The sequence below is a fragment of the Mrakia frigida genome (assembly GCF_051309035.1).
Source record: "Mrakia frigida strain ATCC 22029 unplaced genomic scaffold BDY24scaffold_1, whole genome shotgun sequence".
In the NCBI taxonomy this organism is placed as follows: Eukaryota; Fungi; Basidiomycota; class Tremellomycetes; order Cystofilobasidiales; family Mrakiaceae; genus Mrakia; species Mrakia frigida.
Genome location: NW_027481280.1, coordinates 353,639 through 366,617, shown reverse-complemented (window position 1 = coordinate 366,617; position 12,979 = coordinate 353,639). Strand labels below are relative to the sequence as shown.

At 54.8% G+C, this 12,979-nt stretch overlaps 5 protein-coding genes across 5 annotated transcripts; 2 read left to right on the top strand and 3 right to left on the bottom strand.

Annotated features, from left to right (window-relative positions):
- Positions 1-205: 205 nt before the first annotated feature.
- Positions 206-1,253, top strand: PTH1 (aminoacyl-tRNA hydrolase; the record flags this gene model as incomplete). Its single annotated transcript, XM_076642880.1, has 4 exons — positions 206-327; positions 413-564; positions 664-932; positions 1,044-1,253. 4 exons carry the CDS (start codon positions 206-208, stop codon positions 1,251-1,253), a joined length of 753 nt encoding a protein of 250 aa, XP_076501079.1.
- A 90-nt stretch (positions 1,254-1,343) lies between these two features.
- On the bottom strand, positions 1,344-2,606 carry BDY24DRAFT_373321 (uncharacterized protein). Its single transcript, XM_076638282.1, has 6 exons — positions 2,524-2,606; positions 2,317-2,412; positions 2,119-2,182; positions 1,959-2,035; positions 1,769-1,883; positions 1,344-1,645 (listed from the first exon to the last, which is right to left on the bottom strand). Exons 1-6 carry the CDS (start codon positions 2,527-2,529, stop codon positions 1,398-1,400), a joined length of 606 nt encoding a protein of 201 aa, XP_076501078.1. The 5' UTR covers positions 2,530-2,606; the 3' UTR covers positions 1,344-1,397.
- Positions 2,607-2,984: 378 nt separating this feature from the next.
- Positions 2,985-4,458, bottom strand: BDY24DRAFT_3184 (uncharacterized protein). The gene has a single exon (XM_076637039.1). It carries the CDS (start codon positions 4,265-4,267, stop codon positions 3,350-3,352), a length of 918 nt encoding a protein of 305 aa, XP_076501077.1. The 5' UTR covers positions 4,268-4,458; the 3' UTR covers positions 2,985-3,349.
- An 864-nt stretch (positions 4,459-5,322) lies between these two features.
- On the top strand, positions 5,323-7,552 carry BDY24DRAFT_432372 (uncharacterized protein). Its single transcript, XM_076644082.1, has 2 exons — positions 5,323-6,270; positions 6,337-7,552. The coding sequence occupies exons 1-2, from the start codon at positions 5,502-5,504 to the stop codon at positions 7,521-7,523; spliced, it is 1,956 nt and encodes a 651-aa protein (XP_076501076.1). The 5' UTR covers positions 5,323-5,501; the 3' UTR covers positions 7,524-7,552.
- HEL2 (E3 ubiquitin-protein ligase HEL2) lies at positions 7,553-11,336 on the bottom strand. Its single transcript, XM_076644267.1, has 11 exons — positions 10,853-11,336; positions 10,694-10,762; positions 10,495-10,608; positions 10,281-10,399; positions 9,998-10,159; positions 9,762-9,872; positions 9,643-9,678; positions 9,468-9,564; positions 8,946-9,385; positions 8,613-8,874; positions 7,553-8,538 (listed from the first exon to the last, which is right to left on the bottom strand). Exons 1-11 carry the CDS (start codon positions 11,114-11,116, stop codon positions 7,765-7,767), a joined length of 2,448 nt encoding a protein of 815 aa, XP_076501075.1. The 5' UTR covers positions 11,117-11,336; the 3' UTR covers positions 7,553-7,764.
- Positions 11,337-12,979: the final 1,643 nt, after the last annotated feature.

Genomic DNA, 12,979 nt, shown 5'->3' with positions numbered 1-12,979 from the left:
CCTTGAGCAGCCAGCCTTGCCTTTCTGACTGCTGTGAAGGATTTCTCCCGTACGAGATGACAAAAGAAAGCGCAGAGAGTCTCAAGAGAGATCTTAATTCCGACCTTTGAGCTTTTCCGAGCGAAATCTCCCACCTCAAACTCCAAAATGAGCTCGACCTCTTCCTCCCCTCCAACTCTCACCTTCAGGCCTCCTCCCTCCCACCATGCCTCCTCGACTCTCTCCCATGGCCTTTACGCTCGTAGAGCCCGTTGTTCCTCCACCATTGGTGAAACATCTCGTCTGTATCGGTCTTGGCAACATTCCTTATCCCTCGACAAAACACAGGTCCGTCTAGAGCCTTCGCCTCAAGAGGGAAAGGAAGGAAAGAACGAAGCTCACCTTTCCTTTCCCTTCCCTTCCTCTTTTGAAGCATTGGCCACCTCCTCGTAGACTCTCTCTCCACAGATCTCAACTTCAACAAGTTCACAATGGACAAGAATCTAGCAGGCTACACGTCGGAAGGGTTCATACCCCATCCTAAACTGCTAGGAGAGCATGTTAAAGTCACTTTGGTGAAACCGAGTTCGTTCTTTCCCTCCTCCCTCCTCTCTCCCTCTCCCTCCTTCCCTTTCCCATTCTCTCCTACACCAAGCTAACCCAACTCTCTCCCCGGCTCTCCAGAACAACTCATGAACCTCACGGGAGCCTGCGTCGCCAAACTCCTCGCTCGCTACCCCCTCGAACTCGATCCTTCCCATCCCTCCTTCGGCTCAACAGTCTACTACCTCATTCACGACCACCTCGACTACCAGGAGGGCAAGATCCAGATCAGACAGGGAGGGACGCATGGTGGTCATAACGGGATGAGGTCGTGCTTGAACATGTTGGGAGCGAAGAGGCAGGCGGTGGTTTGGCAGTCGAGGGTGGGAGTGGGGAGACCTTTGTGCTCGGTGAGTCGTGTCGTTTTCTTTCTCTCTCTTTCCTTTCTCTACTTTCGCTCAGCACGAAGAAAGCGAGAATTAGGAAGAGACGCTGAACCTGTTTTCTTGACGTCTTCGCAGACCGACGCCGATCTCCGAAAGGGAGAACTGGAACGACGTCGCGAGAACGTCGTCGACTTCGTGATGTCCAACATCTCGAAGGTTCAGTTCGAAGCTTGTCAGCCTGGAGGACCTAGTACGAATCGACTGTGGGACGATATCAAGTGGGCTGCGTTCGAGCAGCCGAACGAGAAGAAGCCCAAGCCGAGGAAGGCGTTTGACACGATATGATGAGCGTCGAACCTCCTCTTCTTTTCTCTCTCTTTTCTTCCGAGAGTTCATCTTCCAGCTCTTGTGCTCTTTCCGAGGCGAGGCCATGAATGCGAGGGTTTCGTAATTCATTCGATCTTCGTATCGTGTTCTCTCACTTCGTATCTACTTCGACGAAGACGAGAGAGCGATCCTCTGAGCCTCTTTCAACTCCTCTCCTGAGAGGACCATGAGCCCTCCAGGGGTGGCAACGTTTCCGGTGACGGTTGAGCTGACGATATCGACGACTTTGCCGACGGCGGTCCTCTTCTGAACGAAGAAGCGGATCTCGATGGGTCGAACCTCGATGAGCTCGATTCGTTCGTCGTTCTCGTCTCCTCGCTGGTTGGGCTTCTCGTTGTCTCCGAACCAGGCTGGAGGGAAGATGGAAATAAAGAGAGGAAAGGGGCGAGTCAGCTTAGAGAAGAAAAAGACGTGGGACGAAGTGAAAGAAGAGGCGAAAACGAAACGACGACGCGTCGAAGCTTTGAACTCACCCTTCAGCATGGGGTTGTAGAGCTTCGCAATCTTCTCTCGATCATTCGAGACCTCAGCCTTTCCAGCGATAGAGATCCAGGTTCCTCCGTCTTGACAGTAGGAGATGTTGACGTGCTTGAGACCGAAAAGAGACGAGAACGAAGGTGAGCTTCGACTGTCATCCCTCTCGACGCAAAACCGCAGACTCACGCTATCCTTCTCAATCCCATCCATCTTCCCGCTCTCCTTGTTGGCAAAGAAGGTGAACTGGAGTCCCTCGGTCGAAGCTGCAGTCCAAGAAAGGGAGACAGAAAGGGAGGGGGGTCAGCGAATGAGCTCAACCAACGACGACGGCAAGGGGATCACGAACCAGCGTGCATAGCTCTCGAGTGAAGTTCGTCCGAATCAGGAGCTCGAGTAGTGAGCATCGAGGTCTATTTCAATTCCAGATTTAGCACCCAAAGGAGGAGAAGAGGAAGGTGATCAGCCAATCGTTCGAGCCGACCAGCTCTCGATCTCCCTCCCTCCTCTCGTCCCTCTTCTTTGCGCGTCGTCGTTCAGAACTCACCTGAACAGTCTTCAAAGCAGCGAGGAGCTCCTGGACCTTGTCGGAGACGCTAGGGCTCTCGGAAGCCTTGGAGGTGTAAGGGTCTTGAGCGGCGTTCTTAGGAGGGAATCGAGAGGTGGAGGACAGGGAGATGGAGCGATGCGAAGTGAGAGGGGTGGTTAGGATGGGTCGAAGGTTGAGACGGCAGAGGAAGAAGAGGGGACGAACAGACATGGTGGACGTTTTTGAAGGTGGATTGAGTGGGGTGGGGTTGTTAGAAGGAGAGAAGAAGGTGATGGTTTGGGAGGAAAGGTGGAAGGGCAGAAGAAGATCGACTTCGGAAGGTCGTGACGTCGGGAACAAGGGGTCGTCGAGAGGGCGAAATTTGTTTGGTTCTTGCGAGAGAGAAGCTTTCCTTGAGAAGGAATGAACTAACAGAGAGCTACACAAGATTCCATCTCAACCTCCCAACCTCCAGCTCCCTATCTATCCCCTCTCGTTCTTCCCTCGATTCGAACTCGACGACGCGACCCCCGTTTCCATCGAGCTCCCCAACCCCCCAAGTTCTCCATCTCTCGACGAATTGGACCTAGAAGCAATAATAAAAGGAATATACTGGATCAGATGGTGGAAAGGAGGAAGGGAAGAGGAAGAAAACAAGAGGAACGGCTGAACGAACTCGACGCGTCGACGACCCCAGCTCTCCTCCTCTCCTCCCTCTCCCATCGGCGGCGATCTTTCCACCAGAAGAGACGGCTGAAAGATGAAGGAAAGGGGAGGAAACGTCAGAATGAGTTGAGGTGGGGAGAGAAGAAGGGGTTGAGAGCAGGAGACGATAGCTCGCCTCTTCAGAATCGAACTCCGTTCCCAAGTGAACACGACGCCCTGCTCGACGAGCGTTCGACTCCAGAGGAGAAGGCTTAGAAGAGTGGAAAAGACAAAAGAGAAACGAGGACGTTTAAGTAGCCTTTACGGGAGGATTTGGGAGAAGAAATGGGGGAAGAAGACTCACGTCCTCGAAATCCCATCGACGCAACTATCGAAGGCGACTCGTTCAAGAGAAGGGAAGTTCGTCTTGTTGACGACCTTTGGAACGTTCTCGGCGATCCAGGAGTCGGGTGGGGAGATTTCCGTCCCTTTGTTCTGAGCGATGGCGACGGTACGGACCAGAAAGGATGGGTTCATCAATCGCCAACGCGACAGGCCTCGACCCGTCCTCCTCAACAGGCTCCCAGACCTCCCAAACCAGCCTTTTGAGATTGGGGCAGAGCTTGAACCATCCCTCATAAGAGCCAGGATCGTAGAAGGATTGAAGAAGGAGTCCGAGCTCTTCGAGTTGGTGGCCGTGGGATTGGACGAAGGGGAGGAGGGCGGGGGACGCGCTGGCGACGAGGGAACGGAGATTTGGGAAGGACCATCGGGTTGAGAGGAGGGGTAGGAGGAGGGGTTCATGTAAGTAACCGGCCGCGAAGAGGTGGAGTTTGGTGAGGAGAGGGGAGGTGAGGAGGGGGCAGGTTGAGGGATCGTGAAGGAAAGCTCCCGTTTCTGCTCTCTGAATGGACAGCCCGAGGTAGCGCAGAGTGGAGGCCACGCGTTCGAGCAACGAGACGAAGTTTGAAAGGGCTTGAGAGGAGATTCCTAGGTCGACGAGGTTGCTGAGCGGACGCGAAGGACAAGAGACCAGCTCCTCCAGGCTCCGAATCGTGGGCGAGGTCAACCTGGATCCTCGGAGAGTCTTGAGGTTTGGGAGCAAGCGAACTAGGCAAGACATCTCGAGGGTCCATATGGCATCATTCGCGGGTGACCATTCATCCTCCGAGATTACGATCTGTTGGAGGGAGAGGTATCGAACGAGGGATCCGACGGGAGGGGATGAGGTGGACGAAAGCGAAGCCTCGGCGAGCATCCTGAATTTGTGGAGGGAATCGAGTTTGGTGAGCGCGATGCAGGAGTAGAAGAGCTTGGATGCCATGTTCTATAAAGATCGAAAGAGAATGGTCAGATGAAGGCGAAGGAGGAAAGAAAGAGGAGAGAAAGCTGACCTTGGTCTCCTTCGAAACCTGGAGAGAGAGAGCAAGAGGAAGGAAGCCTGGGTTAGTATGCCAGACGTCGCATTGCTGAATGTTCAAGATTTCTTACCATCATCCAGGTGAACAGGTCCTTCCTGTTGGCTCTTATAGCCCCACAGCGGAAGGTAAAGGCCATTGAAGGCTCAGCAAAGAGACGCAACGGCGTGTTGTCGACTCGGACGGATTGATGGGCTCGATCCAGTTCGCTTCGATGATGTTCCCGATGACATCCCAGGGAAGACGAGGAGAGGGAAGACGGGTTGACATGGTTTTGAGAGACTCGAGATGATGGACGTTGGAGGGGAAGAAGCGAAAGGGTCGAGCTCGTCCGAAAGGGGGGTGTTTCGAGCTTCCTCTTCTCCCTTCTCTCCTCCATCCAGAACCTCTTCCCTCCTGTGGATGAGAATTTGCGTCCGAGCTATGTCCAGATCATACAGCAACAACCATCCACCCTCACGATATTCATACCGGTGCGTTCATAAGCAATCGGGGAAGAGTGGGAGAATCAACAAGGGAACCAAAGGTCAAGCTCAACTTTCTCCTTCCTTCCTTCCTTTCTCCTTTTCACCCTCTCTCGTCTCGTCTCTCGATAATCAAGTGAGTGTCGCATCCAATCTCTACGACTCTCTGATGGCTAGACTGATGCTCTTTATTCTTTACTACAGCTCTGGAAACAACAGAGATCCTCCTCCTCCTCCTCCTCCCTCCCATCGACGTGACGATCGTCAATCCTGGCCTTCCCAAATTCCTCCTCCACCGCCACAACAGCAGTATCAACAGCAGCAGCAGTACCAGAACTACCAACAGCCCTCCTATATTCAACCTCTCCAGCAGCATCAACGAGCCTACCATCCTCTTCAGGCCTTCTCGCACCAACCTTCTTCCTCTGCAGTCTCACCTTCCTCCAGTCGCTACCTCCCTCCTCTCGCTTCCTCTTCTTCTTCTTCTTCGTCCTGGCAACCTCAAGAACGCTACAACCTACCTCCCATCGGACACCTCAACCAGCCCCAGCATGACTGGCGAGCTCCTCCTCCTCCTCCTCAGCAGCACTCGTACGGTCGCGGAGGAAACTACGTCGAGCAGTCGAGAGGAGGAGGTCGAGACCGAGACGAACCAGCTCCTCCTCCTCCTCGACACATGAGATGGGATGGAGATGGAAGAGTCAGCGACGACCGTCGCTCGGGTGCTTACGAGCGTGATGCTTGGGGAGGAGGAGGAGGAGGAGGAGGAGAGAGGGAGAGGGAATATCGAAGGGACGAGCCGCCGTCGCGAGACCACTACTACGAGCCTCAGCATCACTACGACCGAGGAGGAGGACTCCCTCCTCGACCTCCTCAACCCTACCAGCAGCCTTCTCAGTCCTACCAGCATCCCCACTCCTCCCAGAACTACTCCAACTCGGACTACCGCCAGCGTCCGAACCAAAGTCAAGGAGGAGGAGGCAGCGCTCGATCCAGATCTCCTACTTCAACACGTCGCCAGCCAGCAAAACCCACACCCCAACGACGAACCACTCCCACTCCAGAGTACGAAGCTCTCTCCCTCGTTCCTTCCTCCCGACTCAGTCCAACTCCAACAACACCAAAGAAGCTCCTCCTTCTGGATCTCAACGGAACCCTCATCTACCGAGCGAGATCCTCTTCTTCCCAGTCCTACAGGAAGCGACCCTACCTCGATGCGTTGATGAGCTATCTGAAGGAGAGATGGGAGGTGGGAGTTTGGAGTAGTGCTACGCCCGAGAACGTCGACAGGATGCTCACGTTCTTGGGGATGAGAGAGGGCCAGGAGACGTCGAAGAAGAAGATTGAAGGAGAAGGGACGGAGAAGGTCGAGAAGAGGAAGAACGAGATGAAACTGAGAGTGGTTTGGGCGAGAGATACGCTTGGGTTGTCCGATGCTGAGTACAGTGAGTCGAGTTCTTGCCCTTTTTGCGTCGCGTCCCTTTCGTCGTCTCACACGCGTCCTCTTACAGACTCCAAATCCGTCACCATCAAAGATCTCGATGTCATCTTCAACTACCTCAACTCCCCAAAATCCCTCCCTCCCACAACCCAAAAAGGTCGATCCTCTCGCCCCTTGAACAATCTCGAACCCTACTCCCCTCTCAACACCTTTCTCCTCGACGACTCCCACATCAAAACCTCCAACCAACCTTTCAACCACCTCCCCGTCCCAGACTACGACTCCGTCCTCTCCACCGCTTCAGCCAAGTTCTACCGAGCAGCAGAGGAGGCGAAGAACGCTCCTCCCCCAGCTCCCGTCGTGCCGAACCCGGACGAGATCAGTCTGGACGACGACGACGACGACGTGGAGCCTTCGACTCTGCCCACGCCGGCGAAGGAACTGGTGAAGGAGGTTGAGAGTGTGGGAGTGGACAGGAGCTTGTTGGCGGTGGTTGGGATTTTGGAGAGGGCGAGAGGAGAGGAGAGTTTGGTTGGTTGGGTGAGGAGCGGTGGATTGATCCCTGATCTCGACGATCCGAAGGGATGGTGGCTCGACGTCGACGACGGACCTTCAGCTTCAGCCTCGACCTCGACCTCGACCTCAGTGAAATTGAACACCAAGAAGAACCCTCGTCCCAAGATCAAGAAGAGCAAAAAGAATCGAGACGACGCGTCCAACCTCTCCCTCATCTTTCCTCCCTCCTCCTCCTCCACCGCCACCATCACTTCCTCCATTGGCTCGGCAACTTCCCTCAAGGTTAGCGCCGCCACTCCGTGGTACTCTTCGCCACCTCACGTCGAGTTCTGGGTTCGAAGAGGAGTCGACGTCTTGGAAGGGATGAAAATCGATCTTTCGCACGGCCTCGATCTTTCGTTCCTGGATTCGATGCCAGGGGAAGGGAGAGGGCGGAGAGGAGGTTCGAAACCACCAACGTCGTCGCCCGTGGAAGGGAGAGAAGCGAGAAGAGGGTCGAGGCCACCCGTGGAGGCTGTTGAAGGGACAGGAGGAGGAAGAGGAGGAGGATCAGCGGAGGCGTCGACGGCTGTCGAAGAGAAGGGAGGAGAGATGTGGAGACCTCCTCGAAAGATCAGGGGTCCTCGCAGGCCTTCGAAGATGAAGGGGAAGGAGGGGAGTGGTGGAACGAAGGTCGACGAGGGGGACGAGGAGGAGGAGAGGAAGGTGGAGAGGGAGTTGATGGGGGATTCATCGTTCTAGGCGAGGAAAGTCAGCGGAGAGTAGTAGCTAGTTTTTTTTTTTTGCTTTTCAGTATTGGTCTCGTTCGCCTTTTATCTATCTACTTATGGAGTTTTGTTCAAGATTCGAAACTTCTATTCTATGCCAGGAAGAGAGAGGAGACGCCTCATAACCGAACTCTCGACGCGCTACTAGGATCCGTTTGAGCTGAAGCTAGTCGCCATCTGAATCGACTGCGGATGTCTAAACATAAGGGAGCAATCTAGTTCGGTCTCGCACTGATCGAGAACAACAGCTCTCCCTTCTTCGACTTCTTCTTCCCTCCTCCACCACCTCCCGCTCCTCCTCCTCCTCCTCCAGCACCACTCGACGACCCCGCCGCACTCGAACTCCCACTCCCACTCCCACTCGGACCCGCTCCCCAAACAGGAGCCGGAGCTTCCTTCTTCATCCCCTGAATCCTCTGAATCGTCTCCGTCCTCTTGCTCGGGTTCGCAAACAACGCTCTCCTCTCCTCCGCTGCTCGACTCGCGTCCGTTCCGGTAGGCAACGACGGAAAGGCCGATTCCGACACTGGTTTCGCCGGTCTGGGCACGGCTGATGTCCTCGAGCTAGATGGGGAGGAGGAGACGTGAACCGACATGGGGACGGGTCGTTGACGAGGAGGAGCGGCGAAGGGGACGGGAGGAGGGAAGGCTGGACCTGAAGGGGCTGAGGAAGCTTGGGAGGAAGCCCAGGCGGTGGATCCGGGGACGTGACGGGAGGGAGGAGCTGCTCGAGAGGAGGAGGGTGCTGATTCTCGAAGGGAGGGGAAAGTAGGACGAGGAGGAGCGGGTCGAGAGGAGGGTCCGGCGTGAGCGTTTCCGTTGGAGGAGCCGGAGGTTGCTGAAGCTGCTCGTTCGACTCGATCCCAGACCTGACCGGAGTGTCCTGCTCGGGAGGTAGTCTTCTTGACGTCGATGACTCGACCGGTGGTGATTCCAGCGTAGTTGGGAGAGGATCCGAGGGCTTCGAGGGAAGGGAACTCGTTGGTTTTCTGGAACGAAGGGTTCGATGCGAAAGCTTGTCAGTCTAGGTTCTTGACGCGAAGAAAGGAAGAGATGGACTCACAGCGATACCCCAAGATGTTATGGCGTTTAACAGTTCTGTCCTCTTCTCCTGATCGACTCCAGTCAGAAGACTCTCGACCGACTTGACGACCATGACCGTTGACTTGACGTCCCTTCCGAGAACGTTGTAGATCGTGTCGATAACGTCTCTGGATCCGTTCTGACCTGATCGGAAGGAGGAGACGACGGATCGGAAGACGGCGAGCTTGGCTTCCGAGTGGTTGACGAGCATCGAGACTCGAGAGAGAAGGGCGGCGTGACGACTGCAGACGCGTCGAAAATCGATCAGTTCGAGCCTTCACGAAAGAGCAGAGTGAAGAAAGAAAAGACTCACGCCATAGTCTCTCGATCAGGATCCTCTCCTCCAGTCATAGGTCCAACCAATGATGGCCTCGCCTGTTGCTGCTGCTGTTGTCCTCCGTTTCCGGTCGCACGACTCGACGAGGGATCGTCCATCGTCAACCCGCCAGCAAATCCAGACCTCCTCCCTCCAACCTCTCCCACCGGAGTCGCAGATCGACTTCCCGAAGCCTGAGCTTGATGAGGAGCCATCTCCCTCCCTCCGTGCATCGACGAAGACGCTCCTCCTCGCCCAGCGGGAGGTCCTCCCCTCCCTCCTCCTCCTCCTCCTCGACCGCCTCGACCTCCTTGGTTGGGAGTAGACCAGTTGGAAGGGTTGTTTCGGTTTCCGTTGACTTGGACGTCCTCGAAGGACATCTGGACTTCGATCCGGCGAGCGAGGGCGAGATCTCGAGCGGACATTTGGTCGGCGTGCTTGAGGAGAGAGAAGAGACGCGTCGTGAGCTTCGAGTATCGAGCGAGAAGGAAGGATGAGGACGAGAAAGGGAGAACTCACCTCTGAAACTTGGTGAACTTTGAGATCCATGTCGGAAGAGAAGACGACGAACTTCTTCTCGAGACAGCTGGCGGCGTAACAAGGGAAATGATCGGTTCTGAAAGAGGACGAGAAGGAGCTTCAGCATCAGCTCGTGCTCATAGAGGGAAGATCGAACAGTACACGACAGACTTACCGGAAGTGCTCCTCGACCTTGGCGTAGTTTTGGAAGCTGGAAGGAAGAGGGAAGAGGCGAGTCAGCCAGAGTTCAACCTCTCCTTCGCCGCGTCTCCATCAGAGACGACGAGAACTCACTAGAGATCCTGGATCCCAGCTCGTTTGCAGAGGAAGCAATCTTCGTGAGTCTCCTTGAAGTGCTGCCTTAGCTCGTCAGCTCCGTAGAATCCCCGATGGCAGAATCCACACCTGCGAGAACGAACGAAAAGTCGGATCCGAAAAGAGAGAGGAGTCAGTTCTCGATCTCGCCGGGAAAACCTCACTTCTGGATAGAAGTTGGCTTCGAGTTGGATGGATGGGAGGTAGAGACGTACATTGGATGAGTTCCCATCTCGTTGGTGATCTCCATACCTCGAGGCAAAGGCGGCAGCTTTTGGTTTCGTTCGAGGATAGAAGGGTTGTGATGTTGAAGGAGTTGAGAGGGGTAGAGCTCGAGTTCGTGGGAGAAGATTTTCTTGAATCGGATGCAGATGTCACTGAGAAACAGAAAAGAGACAGAAGAAAAGCACAGGTCAGCAAAGGTCATAGTAGGGAGAGCACGAAGGAAAAGGATGGAGGGTCCGTGAGGTGAGGAGGAGGAGAGACAGCAAGACGAACCAGAGCTCCGTCTTGTGGGCGACTCGAACATGAACCCTCAGATCCTGCCACCCCGAAGCGATATAGTCGCACTGTTTGCTGGGACAGTTGAATCGAAGGAGCAGGAGGGAGTCTTCCATCTGTCGTCGCAGGAAGAACGAGGGAGAGGGAGAGGAGAGAAGGAAGGGAGGTCAGCTCCGACGGAAGGAAAGCCGATGAAGGAAGCAGAACAAACCATGTCTGCATTCTCGAAGACGATGTTGAGACGATCATCCTTGAAGTCCGAAGGTGCGATTTCCTCGTAGGGAAGCGAGGGAGAGGTGGTGAAGATGACGTCTGGACACTCGGTCTGAAAGAAGGAGGAGAAAGAGATTGGTGAGCTTCCCTGTCCTTCGCCACCTCTCTCGTTAGTCTAGAGGATTGAAGATGCGTACCTTGCAGATGGTACAAGCGTTCTTCTTGTAGAGAGCTCTCAATCGAAGAGCGCAGACGTGACAGGTCCGCTAGAGAAGAAAGAGGGAAGGAGAGGTCAGCTCGAGGTGCGTCGACTTCCTCCCTCCCTCCCTCCTCCCTTCCTCGCTCCTAGAACTCACATGGTTGCAGACTCCGACCGAGTAGTACTTGATAGGCTCAGCGCAGATATGACAGACTTCCTCCTCGCTATCCGGATCTTCTAGAGATTCGAGAACAACCGCTTGAGGGAGAATGATTCCCTGGATCTGACCTGATCCGTTGGAGTGAGGAGTAGGAGCGCCTGAGGGAGCTGCTGGGGAAGCGTGAGATCGATGAGGAGCAGGAGTCGAAGATCCTTGAGAACCAGAGAGCTGTCCTCCAAAGTTGGCGCGTCGAGGGGGCATAAGATGGCGAAAAGAGATGGGGCGAAGGGAAGGGAGGGGGAGGAGAAGGTGGACTTTGAGTTGAAAAGTCGAAGCTCGCTCGAAGTGGAGGCAGTTTCCCTCTCACCGTCGACAGAAGAAAAGTTCATCAGTCAGCAAATCTTCCAAACCATAGCAGGAAGCTCAAAGTATCGAACTTCGGTCAAGAGGCTTCGAAAAATCTGCTGAGGCTAGGACGTTGAGCTTGAAACTCTGGAAACGAGAAGCTCAAACGTCAGCCCCCCTTTCCTTCGCTCCCTCCCTTTCCTCCTCCCAAAAAATTCTCTGAAACCTTCTTGATTCGATTATCCGATCCGGGAAGCTACCGCTCCGTGAACATGGTCGTCAAGAAGCAGCGGATCTGGCCGGGCATCAGCGGAAGCTCGCTTACGTCTCCTCTCCCGAGCTTGATCTTCCTCTCACCGTTTCTCCTCAACCACATCCAGCACCGCGCCTCCTCTTCTCACCTTTTTCAGCATATCCGCTCCCGTTCATAGAGACCCTTCGACGTCTTTATTTCGACGTCTTCATCTTCACCCCCATCTCGATCGAATCTCAGGTTCACCTCGCCTCGCTCCTCCTTTCCTCTCATGTCAGCTTCCTCCTCCACTTCCTTCTCCCCTTCCTCCTCAACGTCGACTGCCCAACCCCCCTCAACGCCTTCCGCATCATTCCATCCGCACTCTCATCTCTATATAGGGCTGATGTCGATGGAGGTCGACGCGTCAGACTTGAGCTCCCACGTCGCCGCACTTGAGGTTCGTCCCTCCTTTCCTCTCCCTCCCGCTTCCTCCTTCATTTCTTTTCGCTGCAAAATGGCTCACTCTCCCCTCACTTGCCTCTCGTTTCTCAGAGCGACTCGACTTACCCTCCTCTCTCCTCGTTCCTCCACCCCGACTTTACCTCAACCAACCTCCGCGTCGATCTCCTTCGTAAAGCTCTCAGACTCTCAGACCACGACCCTTCCCTCCCCATTAGCATTCCTCCCACGTCCTTCAGCTCTCCTCTCCCTCTTGGATCGTTCCCTCATCCTCACTCCCATCCGTCGGACGCGTTTTTCGGAGGAGACTCGTTTCGCTTCCCTCCCCAACAGCAGACGCGTCGAGAGCAGAGCGAGGCTGCTACTCTCTTTCCTGTTCTGAGAGCAGACTCGACTTGGAAGTGGACGTTGTTTGAGCTGCATAGAGAGGCGTTTGGGGCGAGGGAGGGAGGAGGAGGGAAGACTAGAGGACTGAGGATCGACGGTTTGTCGGAGAGCGCTGTGAGTCAATCTCTCCTGCTTCGCTCTTTCTCAAGCCAACTCCATCGACTTGCATCTGACTTTATTCTATCCTATCGCTTTCGTTCTCGAATCGTCTGGGTATCGTCGTCAGCTCGTCAACATCCAATCCGCCATCCTTCGTCTCCTCGCGTCCACGTCCAACCAGCAGGCGTCCTACCCGAGGAAGTTTGAGGCGACAGATGAGGATCTTGCGTATCTCAGATCTGACAGACTTGATGAGAGGCTGCGATGGGTACCGACGGGAGAGAAGGTGAAGGCGGTGACGGGACGGGTGAGTTGGACGCGTCTCCATTCGTTCTTCGTTCTTGACTTCGCTCTCTTTAGAATGGAAACATCGAAGCTCAATCCTCTTGAAATCATGTTGCAGGCCTGCGACACCGGATTCTTCGATCTCACTCAGCTCATCGGAGAAGGTCGGTCAAATCCTCGACGCGTTGTCTCTTTTGTCGCTCCCCTTCCTGCGTGTTGGGGCTGACATTCCACGTCCTTCTGTACCCCTCATACAGTCATTGAGCACGCTCGTCTCTTCGGAGATTTCTACGACGTTACTGGAGTACGTTGAT

Excerpts from the sequence above, each read along its gene's own strand:
- BDY24DRAFT_373321 (XM_076638282.1), bottom strand. Across the intron at positions 2,036-2,118 it reads CTCGAGAGCTATGCACGCTG|CTTCGACCGAGGGACTCCAG; the intron begins GTTCGTGATCCC and ends CTTGGACTGCAG. Across the intron at positions 1,646-1,768 it reads CTACAACCCCATGCTGAAGG|CCTGGTTCGGAGACAACGAG; the intron begins GTGAGTTCAAAG and ends TCTTCCCTCCAG.
- BDY24DRAFT_432372 (XM_076644082.1), top strand. The coding sequence starts at position 5,502 with ATGAGATGGGATGGAGATGGAAGAGTCAGCGACGACCGTCGCTCGGGT. Across the intron at positions 6,271-6,336 it reads GTTGTCCGATGCTGAGTACA|ACTCCAAATCCGTCACCATC; the intron begins GTGAGTCGAGTT and ends GTCCTCTTACAG.
- BDY24DRAFT_3184 (XM_076637039.1), bottom strand. The coding sequence starts at position 4,267 with ATGGCATCCAAGCTCTTCTACTCCTGCATCGCGCTCACCAAACTCGAT.
- HEL2 (XM_076644267.1), bottom strand. The coding sequence starts at position 11,116 with ATGCCCCCTCGACGCGCCAACTTTGGAGGACAGCTCTCTGGTTCTCAA. Across the intron at positions 10,160-10,280 it reads GCCCACAAGACGGAGCTCTG|TGACATCTGCATCCGATTCA; the intron begins GTTCGTCTTGCT and ends TCTGTTTCTCAG. Across the intron at positions 8,539-8,612 it reads TAACATCTTGGGGTATCGCT|AAAACCAACGAGTTCCCTTC; the intron begins GTGAGTCCATCT and ends CCTTCGTTCCAG.